Here is a 23,006-nt window from a genome sequence, read left to right as displayed (position 1 = left end):
TCTTTGGGTAGATATGATATCTTCTATTAAACCAACTGATTAGTTGAAAAAAAGTTCTTTGCGAGCTTTCAGGCACAAGCACCCTTCTTCAGGCATAGGAAGTCTCTGCTGTTCTGAGATCTCCAAGGAATGAAAGAAGCTAAAAGTGTGACAAGATGTCAGTGAGAATGTAAATAAGTAGAAATTAGAAAATAATGGGAAGAAAAGGGAGGGGAGAGAAGAGGGGGAAATAATGCCAAAGGTAGGTAAGATAGAATCTATTGTAATGGAGTTCTCCAAGGTAAAAAACGAGCCAGTCTGTGACAAAGTAAATAGCTGGAAATTAAGAAGACAAAGGGTAGAAAAGGAGGGGAGGGGCGGAAGTGGGGGAGGGAACAAGTGTAAATGGTAAGGTCAAGCAAGTACGTGATGAATTAGATGTCAGGCAGGTTCTAATGTGTGATAAATCCAATGTCTATATTGAGTCCATGATTTTTTTGTATCCAGTAGATTTATGAAATGAAGTTCGTAGGCTCGTCTGCAAAAGGTGTTTTGTAAATTCCCTTTGAGGATTAGAACTAAGAGATCGGAGAGGGAATGATTATCTTGTGAGAAGTGTGCCCCCCACAGGTAATTGGATATTTTTGTCTTTGATGGATTTTCAGCGTGCGCTCATTCTGATGCACAGTTGTTGTTTTGTCTATTCTCCGTATTTTCCATCAGGGCATTTGGTGCATTGGATGAGAGAGATATGACATTTCTGGAGGTACGGGTGTAAGATCCAGGAATGGTGATGGTTCTGTTATGGGGTAGTTATTGTGGGAGTGGTGGAGTGTGTTGGCAGGCTTTGTATTTCTTGCCAGCAGGCAGGACCCGGCAGGACAGGGCAGAATGGGGCCAGGCAGGGAAACTCCTTACTGCTGCAAGCCCCGCGCTATCATGGCATAGTGCCCCCTGCCCACCCAGTAGCAGCAAGGGCATAACCCCGTGCCACTACCCCTGCTACTGCCGGGTGGGAAAGAGGTGCCTCGCCAAAGTTACACGGGGCTTGAAATGACAAGGAGTTTCCCTGCCCTGCCACACCAGGTCTCGCCCACTGGATTGCAAAGGCCTCGGGGGATGGCAGCAGGGTGGGGAGCCCACAGGAAGCAGCTCACCCCTGCCCCATACACAGATCTGAGGGGCACATGCCTCCCGTTTGCCCCCACCTCCTGCCTTGCTCCCTGCCCAGGCCCTGCAGCTGCACATTCCAGCCCTGGGCCTCAAGCCCCACATGCTGCCCCAGCTGGGCAGGAGACCCAGCCCTGCCCAACTCCCTTTCTCCCTCCTTATGGGGGACTCAGTTACCCCTCCCCACACCAGACTTACCTGCAGGAGCTGCTCTCCATGCTGCCTGACGGCCATGTACATATATATATGTGCACATGCACATGGCGTCCCCTGCCTGATTTCCTGTCTCCCGCTCCCCCGAGCCCATTGCAGGCTGGAACTCTGCCAGCTTGCAGAGAGTTCTTTGCAAAAGTGCAAAATCCATGTTTTTCTTGGTTAAAAGGGAAAATCCACGGGTTTTTGCATTTTTCCATGGGAAATGGAAAGCCCGGATCCCTGATTATGATTTACAGGTTTTTTTTATAGATTATTTATTTGTATTATTATAGCACCCAGGAATCCTAGCTGTGGTTAACTCCATTGTGCTAGATGCCATGCAACGACAAAACAGTAATGGCTGGAAGTATTTACTTAATTTGCCTTAATGCATGAATCATTTCAGTTGTTATGAAACTTCATTTTTTAAGTTTTTTGTGCAAAAAAAAATAATGTCCATCTCTAATGAGCTCAGCAGCAGCATAACCAGTGTTAAATTTGTTGGATGTCTTACAAGAAAGGAAAGTTTTAAGAAGGGCTTTGAATAAAGATAACAACATGAATTTTTCAAGATTTTTTTTTTTAAAATACAGAACTCAAGCATGAGGAAAAACATGTTAAGAAATCTTAAAGGTGCTTGTTTGAAAACTTAGTGAGTGAGGGAGGCCGGCATGAGGGAGGAGATTGGCCAACTGGAAAAAGGAGTCAGTTTTTTTTATTGCAAATGAGAGCTGAAAGGTAGGAATAGGAATAGACAGCAAAAGGCCTTGAAAGAGAAGGTACTCAACTTCTGTTTAATGAGCTAGAGAAGCGGTGCAATATAGGACATTCAAAGACTAGGTGACATGATCAAAACGTGGAGTGAGGAAAATGATTTTTGCAACAGCAATCTGCATGTTTGAGTGACAAGATTGCTTAAAAATTCAGAGACAACATAACAAGAGTCTCTCTGGAGGAAAATTTTAGCTACATGGATGGCTAGAAGAATCCAGAGCTTTGAGAGAGCATGAAGAAGAAGCTGCAAGATTTAGATCCTCTGGATGTGAGGATTAGGAGAGAGATCCAGATTGAAGATGTTACTCAGGTTATAGACTTGAGCAGTAAGCAGGAGACAAGGGATCACGGGTGTGTGTTGCTTTGTTGGTATTTTGGATTTTTTTGTAAGCTGAGAGAGGCTAAAGTATTTTCATACTGTGACAGAAAAAGGAAAGAAAGGAGGGGAAAAAAGAAGAACAAGGGAGACACGAGAAAGATCTGGAGATGGGTTGGGAGAAAATCCCCGAAGCAAGTAAGTAATATTAGCCTGGATGTGGCTTCCCTGATGAAAGTCAAAAGCTTCCTGTACTTTTGTGCACTGCAAGCCCTTCCTCAGTAGCTCTTAACTTTTTTTTACTGGGGTCTAACTCCACCTGCCCCCCGGCTAGACACACACACGTTCCTTGCCATGAATCACCTAAATCCCACAGTCTGCAAAGAATTGTTGGGCTGCGGACACAGTAAAAAGGCTGAGTTTGGGAACTGTGTGGAGCCACTGTGGATTGGGTTGCTGTTGCTTAGAGGCTGTTTTTGTGGGCTTAGGTGTTAGGTGTCGTGGTGGTGCTAGAATCATCAGCTGAAGGTGCTCTCTCTAAAGCACTGCCCTCCCACAATGTTTGTTGCATACTACCTGTCTGCTAGAAAAACTGCATGAGCAAAGCACTGTATTGAGTGAAGGAGGAGTGGACATAGAAGCAGCTAAAGTAGAATCAGTGATGGTGTGGAAGAGGTAGGGAGAGGACAGCAGATGGGGAAAAAAGGGAGGGAGAAAGGTGCTTCTTCTTTATCCTGCCATAAGTCCTGCTAGCGTCCCACAGCCCATTGTGTGAGAATGACCCAGCCAGATGGCTTCCACAAGCCAATCCCACTTTGAGAGCCTCGGTTTGAGAAGTTTCTCATTGGTTGTGATCCCCAGCTTCACATACGTTGAATGTTTTGTGTGATTGCAAAAATATGTATTGAAGTGGTTTGCACATCCTTACTCTTCTCTCCGTGGAGTATGGGGCTATATTTAATATGTATACAAACATACTGAAATTTCTCTTGACATTTCATCAATATCTTTGTCAGGACATGATTAACAACTTTTTGATGGGCCTAAACAGGCCTTTTAAGGTTTTACCATTGCAGTATTTACAAGTGAATTATATAGCACTTAATGATGAACGGTAGTGGCAGCCTGTCAACTTGCTAAGTGGCTCTGCTGTGCTTTCACTTTCCAAGATGGCATTTCATGTATTATACATTTGCTGAGACACATAATCATGGGTTAAAATCATGTAGGTTTCCAACTCAGAACATCTTTGAATTATATGGCCATTTGGAAGAATTTAGTGTCAAAATATGGAAACGATATGTGACTGCATTCTAAATATTTCTACACCTACTGAGCAAAACAATAGCTTTATCAAATATGTTAAAATGATTGTAATTGTTATGAATTGTAATGATTAGAAAAGATCCCTTACAAATAGAGAATAGGACACTAGAGACCTGTAGCCTGTAACTTATCAGAACTGTAATCAGTCTATAACTAGTATTAATTGACATTTCAAGATATTGATACTCAAGAGATATATGTGGAACTTCATAAAGAGGTTAGTCATTCTTGTTACAAGGCTTCAGGCCTATGAACACTTAAGCATTTGCAAAGCTTTATTCACCCAAGTAATACATTGCATTGACTTCAATAGGTCTTAGGCCCTTGAGCAAAGTTACACAGATACTCAAAGTGTCTGCAGGAGCAGGACGGTGTATATTGTTATATTCCACAGGAGGAAACAATGACCCTTGACAAGAAAAAGGGTCTATTATGGCCTCTTTACTACATCCTATAGGCTGCAATCATGGAATGATAATTATTTGGTATTTTGTATAGTACCTATCCCAATATGGCCATAGTCTTGTTGGACCTTTAAGGCATTTCTTAAGGTAATAACTATTAATTATTATTAATATTCTTTAATATTATGGTAATATAGGGATTGTAATAATATAGGAAAGCAAGTATACAAAGAATAAAGATACCAGGTTTTTTTGTATCATACAGTTACATTTGTTGTTTATATCACAGGTGCAGTTTGTAGTGCCAGCTCTTACTAATGTCACCCAACACTTCCCAGTAGGAAACCCTGTTTTCAGCTGGCTATAACTTTACCCATCTTTATAACCTGGACTGAAATTGCATAGAGCAGCTATCTGCTTCAGGCAGATTTTTGGCTGTCTTGAAAATTTGGCCAAAATGGTTCAGCTTTTTCTTAGAATGAGCAGGAAAACATACTGCTTTGCTCATGTTAACAGTTCTTGCCTCTTTCTTTGAACTCCTCTATATCCTGTTCAGAACAGGGAATTCAAATTTGTCTTGGGTTTGTGCCTTTTGCCTTCCCAGTGAAGAACTGCCCACGTTTTGTTCTATAAACAATGGCGGGGGTGCAGAATCAATGTTTTTGTGTGCTCAGTAGAGGGGTTTTTTGGAATTGTACATAATGTCTTAGAGAAGTTGGACTGGAAAGAACCTTGCAAGGTCTACAGTCTCTGGGTGCCTGCACACAAGCCAGGAGGCTGTTCCAATGTGCTGTAATTACACCGATTAATCAAGTCTGCTCGATTAATCAAGTCTGCTGGAGCATGGTAATTACTGTGCTCCAGCCAGCCTCCACATCTCGTGCATCAGTGTCCCCACACTTCAAAATGGCAGCAGGGGCACTTGAACTGAAGCTCATTCAGTAAGCTTTAGATAAAATGCTCCTGCTGCCATTTTGAAGTGCAGGGACACTGATACACGAAATGCTCCAGGTGCTTTAATTAGAGTAACTCTCAGAGCTCCTCTAATTAAAGCGCCTCCCCCCACAAGCCCCAAAGCGCATGTAAAAGTGACCTCTTATGGGATGGGAGTGAGCACAAGGTTTGAGACCATGGAACCTAGATCTCTTGCGATCTCAGTGATCTCTTCTCCCCTTCCCAACTTACCAGTGAGCTGCAGGTGGAGGAATGTATCTGATTCAAAGATAGGACAGAGGACAAAATAAGAAGGAGGAAACTAGTAGAGTGGGATAAGGAGTCTAGAGCCTTTTACATCCTGTTAGATAGGCTCCTCATCTACCATTCTGGAAACAGGAAAGAGTGATCTAAATTTTGGGATCCCCCAAGCTTGGGGGACTGGTACAACTGAACTTCTGTCCCCCCCCTCCACCTGCTTCACCCTTTCCTTCAGGCTCTGAAGGAGTCTGGCAATATTGAGACAAGAGGGTGCAGGGCTCAAACACACTGAGAGTTGGACTGAGAACCATAGGGAGTCTTTGATTGATTGGGTAAGGAGACTGGGACTGGGGAAGACAGAGACTGGAAGCCAGACAGATGCAGGGGACCCCTGAGACTGGAAGAGGAGGTGGACAAGGTGACTGGTGCACAAGGTGATTGGAACAGTCCGGATAGAAACTAGGAGCAAATGTGAAGGAAGATGAGGCCCATGCAGAGGGGAGGCAAAACAAAAAAATAACTTGTAAGCAAAGAGACAGTTGGGACTTTCTAGACAGAGAGCTGGGGACAAGAATCCAAAAATGAAAGAGACTGGGGCAAAGAACAGGCAGTAAGTAGAAGGGAAAGACAGATAAGTTTGAGCAAGGACACTGGGATAGGCAAAATAATGTGATCGGAACTAAGAGCTGGGGATGGCTGAGAGTGCTATGATAGACCAGACTGAACTGAATTTCCAGGGGGCATTGAGTTGCTTTTTTAAAAAGCTAAAAGATGACACTAGAAGACTGTTAAAAGGGTTCAAAATCAAGCACTAGGAAGTTAGGAAATGCTGAAATTAAAGTTGCCTGTACAACCTTAATTCAATCATCTATGCATTATGATGTAGGCTTTCATTGCACCATATACTTTTTTGCCACAAGTCCCGTAATTCATTTAATGCACAAGACAGACCTACTCTGAACATGACTCAGTTGTATATTGAAGAAAGCAGGATACCTGCTTCATTTGTAGCAGTAGGGGCAAGGGTTGGCAGGCAAAGAAAGGCAGATTGCATGGCAACAGCAGCTGAAGGCTGCCCTGGGAAACCAGATTTTCCCTCTGGCTGTGCTCCAAAGATCTTGGGTGATGTTTGTCGAATCACTTAAAACAGACTTTTCATAGATGGACAATAATTACCTGGCAATGCCTGAATTGATGCCCTCGCATTTGATTTGCTGTGGGTGTCAGCATTTACACTACAATTGAAGTCAGAGTGCTATGCGTTCAATGCATTGAAGAGTTATATAATTCTAAGTACCCTGAAAATCCAGTCCTAAGTATCTGAAATGGGGCACTCAAAATTAGTGGATACATGTGACATTAATCTCTGCATCTCACTTCCTTGTGTATAAAATGGTGAGAACAATATCCTACCCTCACACAGGGCTCTTGTGAGGATAAATTGTTTGTGAAGTGCTAAAAAACTGTGATGACGAGTACTACAGAGGTCAGTGAGGAATTTAATAATTCTGTCCTCAGGGGAGATTGTGAATGGTATGCAGTAGAGAAGGCCTGTGGCCACCCATTGAACAGCAAGAAATCAAAAATGTTAAATACCTGCCCATGAATTGATTTAATCAAGGATTTAATCAACCATAAAGGAGTGAATCAATAATTTAGGCTGAGGGGAATTTTCAATATAATTAATGGCTGAATAATATAAAGCTTAATGCTAGAGTTCTAAATATAAGTGGCCTTGTTTCAAGGATCCTGATTACTGACAGATGCCTTTTGTGAATTGCAGGTGAAAGTCTGAATATTATTTTTTAGATGCCTAAATATGGATTTAGGAACCTAGCTTTAGGTCTGGAAGTTTTGACCCTGCAGCCTTCAGTGGAACATGGAAGATGGCATTGGGCAGACCCAGGTGAAGCAAAGAGAATAAAGCTTGGGAGAAGTGACTGTCACCACCATTTGATGAGATGATCTCATCATGATAACAGGGCTGGGCAAATAATTTGTGCATAAATATGAATCCACCCAAAACAGTTATGTTCGGGTCCCACCAAAGGAACCCAAACACTGAGTTTAGATCAACATGCACTTTACTCACAGCACAGACAACATCTTTTCATCATGCAGATTTCTCCACATCATGGCACCCTACATTCTGCAAGCCACTTTCCCACGTGACCAACCAGAAGAAAAGACAGGCTGCTCTAGCCCATCCCAACAGAATATGTCCCAGGGTAAATTCCAGGTCAGGGATGCTGATGTTTGTGGTGAATAATAGAAGTTCAAATTCTGTGAGTTTCTGCAGTTTATGGCAGAGGCAGCAGAGTGTCTGCATCATTGTGCTAACAGTAAACAAAGGATGGGATGAAATCCTTATCTAATTAAAATCTGTGGGAGTAGAGAGAGAATTCATCCTAGGAATAAAATTCAACAAAAAGACACATGGTGGACAGTTTCTGACACATTAGGTGACCTGACAACACGAGAGAGCTGCCTATGTGGTGTCTTGTCTCAGTATACTTCTCTTTTGATAGTGCACAATAAAATTGGAAGGAGTAATAGTTACAACCCATGGCTGTAAAATTTGTAGGATCTGTCTTACTTGGTAATCCAACCCTGGTTGATTTGTTTGCCTGGCAGATGTTGGATTTGGGACCAGAATGGATGTTACTGAAACAAAACTTAAGGACCATGGAAAAAACCAGGCAACAGTGTGGCAATAAAACAGAAGGAGAAGGCAATTCTCCTTGCTCCACATCTATGAAGAATTGCGGCAAGCATGGTTGCTGGACAGTAATATAGACCATAGCAAAAGATCAGGAGCATTCTGAATGCATAGACTTTAATTTTTAATTTATGTTAAATGCCAAAAGCGTACTTTCCTGCCGTTCTTTTTTTCCTCTAGATCTCTCTTTCAGTTGTTCAGTAGATGCCTCTCAAATGAATCAAGAATCTCCTGGTTTGTTCTCTATTTAATGTACCTCAGACACATGCAGGAAGTGAAAGTGACTTTCAGATATATAGCAAACTTAGAAGGAAGTCCTTTAATTACCCATACCCATGACCATGTTTTAACACACGTGAAATGTTGTTCCACTCCTCTTTCCTGAAAATACAAATAAAATACAGTGGACCAAATTGCACGCAGTGTTGATTGACTTCATTGGAATTCCCCGGTTTTACGCAGAAGTGGGTTCATAATCCCTAAGTACTACTTCATGGCAACATAACAGTCTAGCCTTGATTATTCATTGAACTATACCAGGTCTATTCCAATGTGAGACCGTGGATTTTATTGAAGTCACCTGGTGCAGTGCTTGTGTGGGACAGCAGGGAGGCACTATATGTTGACCACTCAATAAATTCAGCTGAGAAATGGACCTACTTGGTTGCCAGACCTGCATCTAGATGTGCATGAATACTTGCCTCTAGTTTAAAGCTGTCTGGTTCCAGGGTTTTGGGTGGATGAATTTCACAGTATAGTGATATGAGCTTCCTTATCATCAAATCCAGATTTTAGACCTTGACTTCACTTTATAGAAGCTGAGGATCTGGCTAGAAAATTGTAATAAACCCAAAGTTTTGTAAGATGCCTGAGAGGTCAATTTAATCCATAATGGTTTTTATATGCCCTCAAAGCCAGACTTCCATTGTCATATATTAGTGTCAAGTACCTCAGTCACTTGCAGACCTGTAGGACACCGCCTGCCGATAGACTAGGGTGGGACCGTTTCTAATTGGAGATCTACACGCCCACGTTCGCCTGCCATGACTTGATGTTAAAGGAGTTGGTTCAGTACCTGTGTGTGTAGTCCCATTAGTAGTCTCACTGTCATCCTGTGAAGGTCCTACATTCGTGAGGGCTCTACCACTCCTACACCCTCGCCCGTTCCACCAGGTTCTGATTAGCCAGTTGGTCTTTCAACGTGACCTCGGTTACAATGAAAAAAAAAAAGACAGGAAAACAAGAAAACAAACAGGTACTCCTAGCCTGGTTTATTGTTCCGGCTGCTTTTAGCCAAGAGCAAACCAAATTGACCTTTGTGAAGTCAGTCTCTCTTTGGTGGCTCTGAGCCTCTTGCTGAGGTTGCCACGATTCCCTTTAGCACATTAAGTCCATCTGTGACACCATTTTTGGCTTGTGCCACTTTTACGTGCTTTACAGTACCGCAAAATCTATAGTACCCCTCTATTAGGGATATTACGGTACAAAACTCTGCCGGGCTCCACCAGCTCCCAGTGTGTAAACAAACAGTTCTGAGCCCCGCCAGGTCAGTAGTCTTTGCTCTAAGTTCCCTCTGTGGGGTTTACTCTCGCAAGAGTCTCCTACCAGCTTTCCACGTCGCTCTCAGGGTTCCATGTAGCGTGCGTCAGCACACTTCTCCTCCTCCTCCTTCTTCCGGTTCTACGCTCCCCACTCTTTCCTGTCCCAGGCTCTTCTTTATACAGGCGTGGAAGTTCCCTGCCCCTCCCCTCCAGAAACAAGTGGGTAAGGGAGATTTCTGCCGGGCTCTTTGGAGCTGTGGACCTGGGGTCTCTGAGCCTTTGTTTAGCCCTTGTGCTTTGGAGAACAGTGACTCTTTCTCTTTCTCACAATAAGGAATGGCAGAATTAATTAAAATATCAAAGGCTAGTACAAGAGAAGTATAACTAGCACAAATAAAGAGCATCATCTTAGAGTTAGCAGCATGGACAGTATATAAATAATAGGCATGTGCGAAGCGGCTAGTATTCGCTTCAAATTCAGCTGATTCGGGGGACAGTGATTCAATTCAGTGATTCGAATCACTGTCCTGAATCAATTCGGCCACCACTGAATCTCAGAATCAAACAGGCCCCATCCCCTGTCTGCTCTCCCAGCCCCATCAATGGCTGCCCTGCCTGGCCACAGCATCCTGGCTCTTAAAAAAAAAAAAAAAAAAAATCCCTGCACTCACCAGCTGTTGCTAGGCAGGTGGGAAATCCCCACTGCCCCATGCTGCATGGGGGACTCTGCCATGAGCCCTCAGAGACCCCGATGGCCACTGCAGCTGCTGGTGAGTGCGGGGCTTTTTTTTGTTTGTTATTTTTAAGAGCCAGGATGTTGGGGCCGGGCAGGGCAGCCATTGACAGGGCTGGGAGAACGCGAGGGGTCAGGGAATGCTCAGGGGATGGGGCCTGGTGGAGGTCCCCCCATGGTCCCCTCCCACGTCCTCCCGCCCCGCCCCCTACTTAGCAGCATGAAGTCTGGGTCCAGCTCCCTGCAGCGGCGAGTGGGGACTTCCTGAATCTCCAAATCTCTCCAATTCTTTTCCGAATTGATTCGGAGAGCTTTGAATCAATTCAGACCTTTTTATTGGTCTCCCTGTTTGATTCAGATTTGGAGATTCAGCTGCCAAATCAGGCCAGATCTCTTCTGAATCAAATCGGCACCTGAAGCTTCACACAGCCCTAATGAATAAGTGTTCCCATGCTCATTTTTCGTTACTGCTTGATTCATGTGACTGTCCAGGTTTAAAAAATTTGTAAACAACTAGGTGGTTTTATGCAATGTTTAATTGTGTACATGAAAGACTGGATTCTTTAGAAAACTGAATTAGCTCATAGACCATTGCTAAAATATGAAGGAACAGAGATCAACTCCCCACTGAATAGCCTATTGCTGTAGCCTGTGTTTTTAATCCAGAAGAAGAAAAGAATTTTGACTTGAGTTACACTTTCAGCAGCTGAATTATAACAGCTTTCATTTACAGTGTACTAAGACATACTTTCCTGGTTTCTCAAGGGAGAATATAATAACAAAGTAATACGTGAAGGTCCAGGGCTGGGAAAAAGCAAGTCTAGCCAAATTTTATTTTTAACATGGAGAACTTCTAGTGTACATAGGCTTTCTGATATTTATGCTTATGTGATCTGTTGAACCCCTGGGCATTATGGCAAAAGTTCATGTACAATCACTGGCCCTGTAAGCAGGTACTGTCACTTTCACACTTCCATTGCAGTTGGGACAGAAAAGGCTAATTTGGCCCAAAGTGTACTAAAGAGCAAGTCTGGAGTTGTCCTATCTTGCACTAGCAGGAACAGTTCCCTGGACCATTCCATGGACCCAGGGTCATCTGCGAACAGTGCTCCAACCACACCCCAGGACTGCCTGCTGTGCAAGGGGACAAGAGCGGGTTGTAGAATTAGCTCCATCAGGGGTGTGAAACATATGGTCCAGGGGCTGGATCTAGCCTGCAGAGGCATTCCCTTCAGCCTGCAAGGCTCCTGGCAGGCCAGGGAATTTGGGGGCAGGATTTGATTCAGAATCTGAGGCTATGGGTCTCATTGGGTATGGCTGTCACTGGTAGCAGGGTGAGCACAAGCTATGCCAACACAGCCCCACATACCCTGCAGCCATTTGTCCCATGGCCACTTGCCCTGCTTTCTTCATGACTGGCCCTGCTGCTGCCTCTACCACGGCTGGCCCTGCTACCTCTTCTGCTTGCATCACAACCATCAGCTATGGATCTTCTAGATCCTACCCAGAGCACAGAGTGAGTTTGATGCCACCTGAGCTACACTGACTTACATAGTTTCATAGTTTCTAGGGTCGGAAGGGACCTGAGCAGATCATCTAGTCCGACCCCCTGCCATGGCAGGAAAGAGTACTGGGGTCAAACGACCCCAGTAAGGTGGTCATCCAACCTCCTCTTAAAAACCCCCAGGGTGGGAGCCTGCACCACCTCACTTGGAAGCTGGTTCCAGACCCTAGCCGCCCTGACCGTGAAGTAGCACCTCCTGATGTCCAACTTAAACCTTCCCTCCGCCAGCTTGTGACCATTGTTCCTGGTCACTCCTTGCGGCGCTCGGGGGAACAGGGACTCCCCCAGCGCCTGCTGATCCCCCCTAACCAGTTTATAACAGGCCACAAGATCCCCCCTCAGCCTTCTCTTTTGAAGGCTGAACAGGTTCAGGTCCCGCAACCTTTCCTCATAGGACCTACCCTGCTGTCCCTTGATCATACGAGTGGCCCTCCTCTGGACCCTCTCGATGCTGTCCACATCCCTCTTAAAGTGCGGCGCCCAGAACTGGACGCAGTACTCCAGCTGCGGCCTGACCAGTGCCGCATAGAGGGGGAGGATCACCTCCTTGGACCGGCTTGAGATGCATCTGTGGATGCACGACAAGGTGCAGTTGGCCTTCCTAGCTGCCTCCCCACATCTCTGAGGGATAATCACTAGCTGCCTTGTTAGAAGAAGTCAGTGTCTCCTTGGCATTACTGGAACTGATCTGAAAGGATGGAGTTGAAGCCCATTATTTTTCTGACTCTCTTTTTACTAATAGTCTTCTTATTCCAAAATCTATACAAATATTCAGGCTATGAGGAAAATCTTTAAGCATAGATAAACATTGTTCATCTGCTGTCTTCCTTTTAAACCACCAAAAGTAACTAAATATTATCTATCCATATTTCTGCTGCAATCAATACCCACAAGATAATATAACTGTTTTTTCCTAATAAAATTACAAAGAGATGACTGCATCATTATTGTATTGTGCCATATGTAGTCATAGCAAAATAAGTGGTGGAGCACCAAAAAAAAGTTGAAGGTAGAGCATAGGTTAGAAATATTTTTTTTGTTTTCTTTCAGGTTTCTCATGAGGGGTTAGAACACAACTGGAGATTGTCTACACAGAATTAGGCATACTGAGATGTGCAGTTTGCCTCTCTGGCTTGAAAGGAGTGCAACACTGGAAGTTATGCGACACAACACACAATGCTAGTTATGTCCTTTCAAGCCAGAGAGGCAAACTCTGAATGAGGTGCAAGGTAGATGGTAAAACACACTCAGGAATCTAGCTTAGGTTGTGCTGCGTTGCCTCCATCTGCTGCAAGCCCATGTCACAAAAAGTTGCAGTTTCAAACGTAAAATATTATGCTGCACATTGTTAAGCAGGTTTGCCTCAAGCATTCTAAAATCATGGGTCAACTCACCCAGAATCATGACTTTGCCCTTAAAATCATGAAATTTTTATAGAATCATAAATTCAGGGTTCTTTTTATTTCCTTTCTGTTCCCATTTTCAAGCTTTCTTGCACAACCACTAGAGCTAAAAAAGACTGTTTTAAAAAAAATCTCAACTGTGATTCTTGCCCAGTTCTAAGTATGGAGGCCTTAATATTACAACATTTGCAATATTTCATATGAGTTCTTAATACTGAGTCAGGCACATACTATGTGATTCACCATTGCTATATTCATAAATAGGAAACGAAAAATGGGGATACACAAATGCTGGCTAAGCTGCTTGATACTTGCAGTTCAGCCAAAGTTTATTTGCCCTCCTACCCTGAAAATCTCACTGGTTGTGCTGGTGTACAGTAATGTACATCTGGTAAAGAAATAACTGGGAAGCCTGTATTTTTATTAGTACAGCTAAGTGGGACAGTTGGTAGATATCAAACATTTCTGGAGAGTTGTATGTGATCAGAGGTCTGAATGGATTACTGAGCGTATTGGCATAGCCATCATTCATCTGGAACCCTGTTTACAGCCAGATAGAAAACTGTTGAAACTCTTGTCTTATAACTCCTGATTTTTGGGATGTCACCCTCTGTCCACTGAAGTCACCTGGACAAGTCTTATTATTTCACTGGTGCAGGATCATGCATTAAATGCACAGAGATGCATCTGTTTTCTTGTGTTATTCACATCTTTCAAATGAGATTCAGCACTCAGCCTGTGAAGAGGAATGTAATTTCACTGTGAAGAAACTGGCTTTCCTTTACATCTTCCTTGCATCCTTTCTTTTGAACGTACTGGACTGAAATGATGGGGCTCCAGCCTTCAATTCTAAAGTTCTGATAGCATATGAGCAAACCTTTTAAAAGAGGAAATAGATTAATATGACCCTCAAAGCATTGTCTGAATGTTAGTTTTCATGACCCATTGCATCTGACTGAATTTCATTCTCATAACAATGTAGTTTACAGTGCCAGCACTTGGACAACAGGTTATTTTTTCTTTTTTTATAAAGGCAGACTTTACCCAGAGTGTTACGTAATGGCTAATATAGTTCATTTTTTCCCCCCAAAGAAAATAACCTTTGATGGCAGAATGGAAGTAAACAAATTTGGAAAGTTTTTACCATCTCTGAATGTGGAAACGTAAGAACTAGGCAGGTCTCCACAACTGTTCTCTCCATCTGTTGGGACACTGATGAGATCTCTCTTTCCATGTCTGTGTGGCCCTGAAAAAAAGGTGAATCCTTGAAAACCACTGCAGCACCAAAAATGTGTATACTATAGTACTACAACATATGCACTGGAGAGCCACCACGATGGTTTGGCATAACTGTGGAGAGCAGGCCCAAATCAGGTGGTTCAACTTTATCTCATACCGAGTTCAGGTTAAAATTGCTTTTGTCTTGAGAACCCTCCAGCTGTTTATTCTAATATATGATCAAGCAGTGTAATGTAATGTAACACGTTCTCAATGAAATGTAAACTAACATCAATTTTTTTATATCATCTTTTGTTACATTTTTAAAATCCTATTAGTTACAGAACTCCCATTAAAGCCCATTAGTCTAAAATAGTATATTTTAGGCCAAGGTAATTTTTGTTACTAAAAATGCTGTCATAGGTTTAAATACTATATGACTTTGTACTTTTTCACTGTTTTGATCCAACGAACAATTCAGTATAATTAAAGCTGTTTTTCTGCATTATATGTTACTCATTCAAAAAGTATTTCCTTCACTTCCAGTGGCAACACTGAAGGTCAAGGCAAATGATTTCAGGCTTTTACCTTCTGTGATACTGATGAGTATATACTAGGGGTGCACGAATAAAGATTTTTTTGGCTGATACCCATAACCAATTATTAACCAGCCATACTGGCTGATACTGATCCAAGAGCCGGTATGCAGCCTGCCAGCTTGGAGAGCAGTGTCCAGCCGGTAAGTCTGTGGGGAAAAAGAGGCATGGAGGAGGGAAGGGGCAGGGAGCGGGGCTATCGAGGCCCCCACAGAGAGGGAGTGAGTGGGGCTGGGGCAGGGGCAGGCATTGCCCAGCCAGGGCAAGCTACAGGGTGGAGGCACAGGCAGCTCGTCTGGGGGAGATGTGGGGGGTGGCTCCCCACTGCTGCGCGCTTTCCCAGGGGAGGTACAGGGTGGCATGTGCCATGGATTTGTGCTCAGTGGGAGGGCAAGCTGCCCACTGCGGGCTCAGGGCAGGGGCAACGCTGGCCTCTTCCGAGCAGGGAGGCTGTGTCAGGGCTGCACTCAGGGTGGGGTGGGTGGTGGGGGGCGTTGGGAAGGGGGTCTATGGGAAATTTTGGAGTGGCTGTAGCCCACCCCAAGCACAGCCCCAGCCCAGCCCCACTGCTGAGAAGAGGCCAGCACAGCCCCTGGCCCTGAGCCCACAGCAGGCAGCCCACCCTCACCCCATGCAGAAATCCAGGGGCATGTGCCCCCCATGTCTCCCCCAGGGGTGAACACAGCAGTGGGATCCCCCCACACACACACGCCCCAGGCAGGCCATTTGTGGCTCTGTCCTGTGCTCCACTCCGCCCCAGCCCCACTCCCTCCCTCACCGTGGGCGCCTCAGTTGGCGCCCCCACACACACATCTCTTTCCCCCCTCAGAGACTTCCTGGGCAGACGCTGCTCTCCAAGCTGCCCAGCTGCATTCCTGGCCGCATGCATGCTGCAGCTGTGTACATGCATACGCCATTTATCAGTGACGTTATCGGCTACACCAGCCAAAAAGAGCCGATTGATGATAATGCCAATTTTCCTTTTGTTGGTGCCGCTCTGGTCAATATATCGGTGCACCTCTAGTATATACAGAGATAAAGGAGTATGAGTGTCAAATTATTTGTCTTGTAGTTATATATAAAAAGAGGGAAGAAATGATAAGCAGGGATTGATTTTAACCTTTACTTACCCAGCTGTTCCTAACTTTTTCTTTCCAAAGTCTCACCTCTGACAGGAGCATGAGAAACTATATACACTTTTTCTTTAATAACCACTTTTTTAAGATTCCACAGGCATTGTGAGATGGCTGACAGGAGATTGTAACATTTAATTTAGGATAAATGACCAACTGCATGTTTCACTTTTCTGGCTTGCTTAAGGTATTGTTTGAATATCTAAGAAATTGCAATTTTGTATCTGTATTTAGACTTTTTAGTTTAAGTGTTAGTCTAGCTTGGTTTCTGTTATCTAATTATGAGCTCTGAAAAATAAAGGAAGGAAAAAGTGCTCTAGCTTCATCAAATATTATCACCCTAATTAAACAGTTTTGCCAGCTATGAAAGAATCACCTTCTCTCTAAAGATCTGTACTGTCATGGAGAGATGGCCTCCTATCATTTAATATGCAGATTAGCCATTGGCTTCAACAGCAGTTGGATGCATTACAATAAGAGCTACACGCTCAGGCTACGAAAAAGTGTGGTTCATCCTATTAATACAGCATAAAGAGATCTGCACTCAAGTGAAGGTTAATTGATCTGTCTCTAAATTTAATCAAGATCAGGGTGGATTAAGAAAAAAACCCTGGGACCCTGAGTGAGACGTCACCAGAGTATAGCTGCAGGTCTTTGCAAAAGAGATTATTTTTTCACTGCTTTGCCCTTAAAGCAACGATTCTCAACCAGGGTGCCATGAGATCCTTTTAAGGGTGGTACTCAATATTAATACTTTTAAGCGTGCAGACTTCTACAGGTGATTCAGAAAACAACCCCAGAGATTTCAGATAGGAATCCATCGTATCAAAAAACACTCCAAGTTCTGAGGCTTTCTGAGTTCTTTTGCAACAAAAGACTTGCTCTATCTTTTTTCCATAGTTAAGGAAAGAATAAAAGCTAAGAACTGGCATTTTCTGAAGGGTGCCTTGAGTCAACATGATTGAGAACCACTGCCCTAGAGGGAAGACATGAGGCAAAGACTCTTCTGCCCAATATGGAATAGACTGCGCTGCCTGGATGGAAGAACCCAGTAGCTGGTGGTTGCCTATGGGACATCTGTTGATCAAATACCAGCTAAGCAGCTTAATCCTGCCTGGTATATTCACCCCTTGGCCACTTTTTTATTTTTTTAATGACAAGCGAAACTGCTCAGATGACCCATACTTAAACAAGCTTTGCTAGCATAAAATGAATAAAACAACACAGAACAGAAACAAAGAAGTGCAAGCATGCAAGGAAATGTGTTCTTACTCAGTTGCCTTCCTTTAACTTCCTTCTGAGGTTGTGGCACACAGTAAATAGGAATCCTACTTATTTTATAACTTTGTTCCCAAATTAAGCTTTTAAGCCTCTAGTTTATATGGTGTGGGGAAAAGAGTACAATTTAAAAAAAAATCTCCAGTGATTCTGAGATTCTAGAAAACCAAACCAAACCTATTCTTTAGTGATCCTTGAAAGGCATTGATGGAACGATATATAATGGTCTAGGGAAGATCTGGTTCCTACATCTCTTATCTGCCCACCTGACTTACTACTAATTGGTACTGGCCCATAAATTACTTCTTTCTTATTTAATGCACTTTATTGTTTTACACTAATCAAGTTCAAAAGTTATTTGGTTCTTTGTGCTAGTCTCTGCTAATTCTGGGAAAATAGGCCTTAGCACAAAGATATAATTTCCCTAAATATTTTCAGTATACTTGCAACTCATCTGCAACTTGGAGTATGTCTGTGTTTAATGTGTGTAACCAACTTACGGGTCTACGTGGTGTTGTAGAGAGTTGATGGGGACTGAGAAGAAGTATCTATGGATAGGGACCTACCAAATTCAGGGTGGCTGCCCCCCAGTTTGATGGGCAAAATGCTGGGCTCAGCAGCCATTTCTCAGGTGGAGGGCAGCAGGCCTCACATGCCTCTAATTGGCTGAGGACCCTGGTGGCCCTGCCTATCACCGCTGATTAGCTGTGAGGGCTGCCTGTCATGTGGCCCCTCCCATCGCCACTGACTAGTGGAGAGGAGAAGGGCCATATAACAGGCAGCCATTGCAGCCAATTAGGAGCAAGGGGTGGGGGCAGCAATCAGACTCCCTGCAGTCCTTAAAGCAGGCAACTTCACCCTGGTGGACTGCCACGGCACCATGAAAACTACTGGCTCCCTCTGAGAAGCCAGCACTTTCTTTCTAGTGTTTTTGTTTTTTCTTGTGGATTTCAGGGGCATTGCCCAATTTCGTGAAATGGACAGAATTGCAATTTTGGTAGATCCCTATCCATGTAGGAGAAGGGTGATTTTGGGGACCAGGGGACTGGGCCTGGAGCCTTTACAGGACTGGAAGAAATGAGTGAAAGTTCTGGTAATCTTGTTTTAGTCGCAGGTAACCCCTGTCTGGGGTTTGTGATTTCTAAAAAAAATTTCAGGCAGAGATTGATTAGGAACAATCTTCAGGATCCAAGCAGGCATCAAGGAGGTTTGGATTCAGATTTCCAGAGTACCCCTGCATTTAAATAACTGTGACAAACTGACGTAAGAGCTTGAATGTCATTCCTGTCTCTGGTCTTCTTTCAGATGAACAGGAGCCTACTGTGAGCAGCGACTCAGATATTTCATTGATTATGGCGATGGAGGTTGGACTGTCTGATGTGGAGCTTTCCACTGACCAAGACTGCGAAGAGGTGAAATCTTGAAAAACAAACAGCGATTCCCCACTGAACTAAATGGTAAGGGTGAGGGGAAGGGACAGAGTCAGCTCGCAAAGATTTGGACCAGTCACGCGCGCACCTCCAGAACACTATAACTCCAGTGCACTCCATTCTGAGATGGCCATGAAAAGCAATAGCAACAGTTGTGTCTACCTGGACACAGTTTCATCATCTACATATGTCCATTTCATTCATATGGAAAATGAAAGTTGATTGGTTTCCCACATGCTTAAGAACAGTCATGTACCTCTTCAGTGGCTCATCAACATGCAACTAAAATGACAGCTTGAGTGTTTTCTACTCCTGTTCAATCTTTTTTTTTTAAAAAAAGATGATGATGATGTTTATTTATAGTTCTTTCTGGATGGACACTTTCTTTCTTTGACTGACCCCAGCTTTTTCAAGAATTCAGTCTGGAAATTTGACTTCCTCTTCTCTAGTCACTTCATGATCCGTCTCCAGGATTTATTATTGCCTTGACATTTCTGCATGAAGTATGCATGGCTTCACTGAGAAATGGTGCCTCAGCACCCTGTATTAATATGAAGCCTGCTTTCATTAAGATTTTAAATCCTTTTGAAGTGGTTCTCAGAGATTATATCTTCCAGAGGCCCTTATCTTATGGGATAAAGCTCTGAATTAATTGAGGTTGCTTACTTGTTGTTTAAAACTACATTATGTTGATTTCTATTTGCAGAGCTCCATTAAAGGCACATACGGTACCACGTGAGGGTGAGAAAAACAACAGCATTAGAATTTGCCTGTCCTTGCGATCTTTTGCTGTGTTGTCTGCCATTAGCAACCTCCAGTGCATTAATGCTCTTCCCCGTGGTTCAGTAGCTGATGGAAAACGTTCTACTTTAAAATCCGGTACTTCCTTAAATTTGAAAAGAAACTTCTGCCCAGCAGGCCAGTGAGTGTATGTGCAGTTTCCTAAGGGCACTTAGTAACCCGTTTGCAGTTTGTGTGACTGAAGAAAGTACAGTTAGGAAGGATTTGAATGGGGGAATGCCCTGTAATATCACAGAAAGAATAAATGGTGAAAGTAGAAGCTGGTGGCCAAAATGTATACCTTACTTTTTCAACTGGGTTTTTGTACATCTTTGTTACCAGCTCCAAGAATCTAGGTGAATCCTTAGTTAACTACTTTCTAGAGACCCCTGTACACTGCGGTGAAACAAGACACTTATCATACATTTGTGGCTGAAAAATGTCAGCAAAAAAAAGTTGGGATTTTTTTTCTGGACAGAGATAAAGATGGAGACATCATACAAATGCTAAAATCTAAGTTGTTTTAACCTATGCTTATGATTTTTTCTATCTTTGACTACAACATGTAGAAATGTGCTACTTATAGCTGGGTATTCAGAATGCAATTTATGTTTCAAAAAAAGGCTATTCAAGTATGAAAAAGGACTTTCATCTCGTCATTAAACTAGAGTGAACAGTTTCAGTTGACAGTCAGATGATTCAAATCACATTACCCCCTGTTGAGTAGGTCAGTAGAATCAACAATACAGCTCATATTAAAATTTCAAGGAATGGAAAGCTATTTTCATTTCGTTGTGTTAAAGCAACATCTCCAAATAACACCATTAGGTTCTTTCAACATTGTCATTTTAGTCCTCTTCATACTTTTAGTTATACAAATTTACTTCCTGCTGAAAGTTGACATATGAGATTTTACTCAGAAAAAAATTAATGACAATTTTAAAAAAAATAACTGATTCTTTCTTAAATTACAGGACAAATGGGGGTGGAGACTTCCTTTATAATGCAAAGTTCCTTTTGTAGGTTAAATTTTGAATGTGATTAGCTCTTAAATTGAAGAAGGAGTTTAGGCAAAATAATCTGTGCAAATAATGATTCTGAAGTGTAGCTTGTGAAGCATTTGTTTTTTATAGATACTTTTTTAAATATATTTTTTTAAATAAGAGATGTAATCATTTGGAAATCTAGGCTGCTTAAAAAGAAAAGCAAAGATAGTTTCAGGGTGTACCCCAACCAATTGCCAATATTGGTGGTTTTAAAAACCAGATTGTCTTATTTGACTGATGTTCTATTTCCTGCAGCCACATGCAACACCTACACTAACAGCAGAGGAATCTGAATGAGAATTCACCCTGTAAAGAGACTCATCTGCAAAGAGTCTGCATAAGGTGATGGACAAACTCCTCTTAAGCCCTGAAAGTAATGCTGAACTAAGGCTTAGGTGGTATAGAGAGCTGCCACAGTACATAAGAACAGAAATGAAACTCACCTAAGCTAGGGGTTCAGCTGTGGGCCAGATCCAGCCCACAGAGCCATTAGATCCAGCCCACAGATGTGTGCTTCAGCAATGTTTGTCAGCAGGGAACTTCAGTTGTGGGCACTTTCCTTGTGCTGCCATAGGTCCTAGTGTCTGCCCACCCATCTCTATCCCAAGGCAGATCACTCTGATGTGCTCCCCTCTTCCCTCCCCTTCCTGCTCTCTAAAGCTTGAAACCCTGCTCCCCAGCAGAGTTTTGTCCAGGGTGTCAAACCTGCTAGTTACACCTCTGTGTTAATTTGTGCTTTGATGCAAGTGCATGCTTATGTCTCTCCCTATTCCGGAGAACACGTTCACAGGCCTAATGTTACGGTTATATTTAAATACCTTTGATTTCAGCAGGATTTAACAATATGCCTAGAGTTAAGCTTCAGTTCCAAGTGGAGATGCTTCCCTGAACAGGACTTGATGAAGTATCTTCTTACATATAACATTTGTAAAATGCCTTCAAAATCTTTGGATACAAAGTGCTAAAGAGTACTGAAGAATATGAGTAATATATAGGTCCTAATTCTGCAAATATGTATGAGTAGACAGTTTTACTCATGTGAGCAGTCCTTTTGACTTCGATTAGACTATTAACATTAATATTTAATTAAAATTAAACGTGCAGATGTGTGAGACCAAGCTATGTTGTACAAGATTAACCCTTGTACAGATGTTCTACAGTCCCTACATACTGATGTCAAAACCTGGGATACAATGTTAAAGCCTTGGTCTATTGTAAAATACTTCTGGGTGCCAGACACTTGATGCATAGCAAACCTGTTTCCTGGCCTAAGACACAAGTCAGCCTGCTGCATATCAAAATACAGTTCTGCGGTGCCCTACAAATGGGGGCAGTTCATGTAAATAATCTGCCAGCCTCATACTGTAACTCTGTATAAACTGTCTATTTCACTTGATCCCAGTGAGGAGCCATAATCCAAGAGAGTTAAGTTCTCGTGCTAGAATAATCTCATGTAGGCTATCACTGGCTTGATCAATGCTTTAAGGAAAAAGGTTGCCCATCACTGATCATCTTGCTTCTCCCCACATTCTTGCTGGTCCTCTCATCCAAGTGATCCTCTCTTTTGTTTCCCATTCACAACCTGGGTGAATGGTGGGAAATCATCACCTTGGTGAAACCTTCTGTTCTCTTTCACTGAAGAACAACTTGTATGAGCCTCACAGATTTTCTCAATGGCAAAGAGCCCAGTCACATAACTGCTGAGCTCATTCCCCGTTCCCAAAATTCTTTGTGCTGGTCAGAGACTTCTCCTTTAGCTCTATAAGGGAACAATCCTGGGCAGCCCTGACATGCAGGAATTGGTACTGAATGGGCAGTTTTCCCCTCTGGAAAAGTAGCAACCTCAGCAGCTGTGTAGCTCAGGAAGCCTGAAGGCTTCAGGGACCAGGAGTTGTTGATGTGAATTAGAGCAGACAGAGCCTAGATTCTGAATTTCCCTTGCTTTTATGAGTTTAATGAAGCTACTTCCCAAATAGTCTCCTTAGCAAATTAGCCACATAAAGTGTTGCCTGGGCAAAAGTTTGCATTTGAGCAAAATTATTCAGAGTAGTCAATTTGTATATGCAAATGATAATTTATGTAGAGCTTTGTCTGATGCACTAGCACCAGCTGTGTATCCATCCACGATTCATCCATTCTGCTTGGTGATGAAAATTTAGCACATATTGATTTTTTTTTTTTTTTTTTTTTTTTTTTTTTTTTTTTTT

General features: G+C 43.0%; 1 protein-coding gene across 1 annotated transcript in view; it reads left to right on the top strand.

Moving 5' to 3' along the window:
• Positions 1 to 22,285, top strand: part of RNF150 (ring finger protein 150) — a gene marked incomplete at its 5' end in the record, with an annotated part of 242,760 nt that extends 220,475 nt beyond the window's left edge. The window contains one exon of the mRNA XM_019521834.1: positions 18,849 to 22,285. Coding sequence (XP_019377379.1) covers positions 18,849 to 18,967 — 119 coding nt within the window. The remainder of the gene's footprint in view (positions 1 to 18,848) is intronic.
• Between the last annotated feature and the right edge of the window lie 721 nt (positions 22,286 to 23,006).

This window comes from Gavialis gangeticus, unplaced genomic scaffold (assembly GCF_001723915.1).
Source record: "Gavialis gangeticus isolate Ggan-Ray unplaced genomic scaffold, GavGan_comp1, whole genome shotgun sequence".
NCBI classification, from domain to species: Eukaryota; Metazoa; Chordata; order Crocodylia; family Gavialidae; genus Gavialis; species Gavialis gangeticus.
Note: the sequence above shows the minus strand (reverse complement) of the source record. Positions and strands in the feature narration are given on the sequence as shown.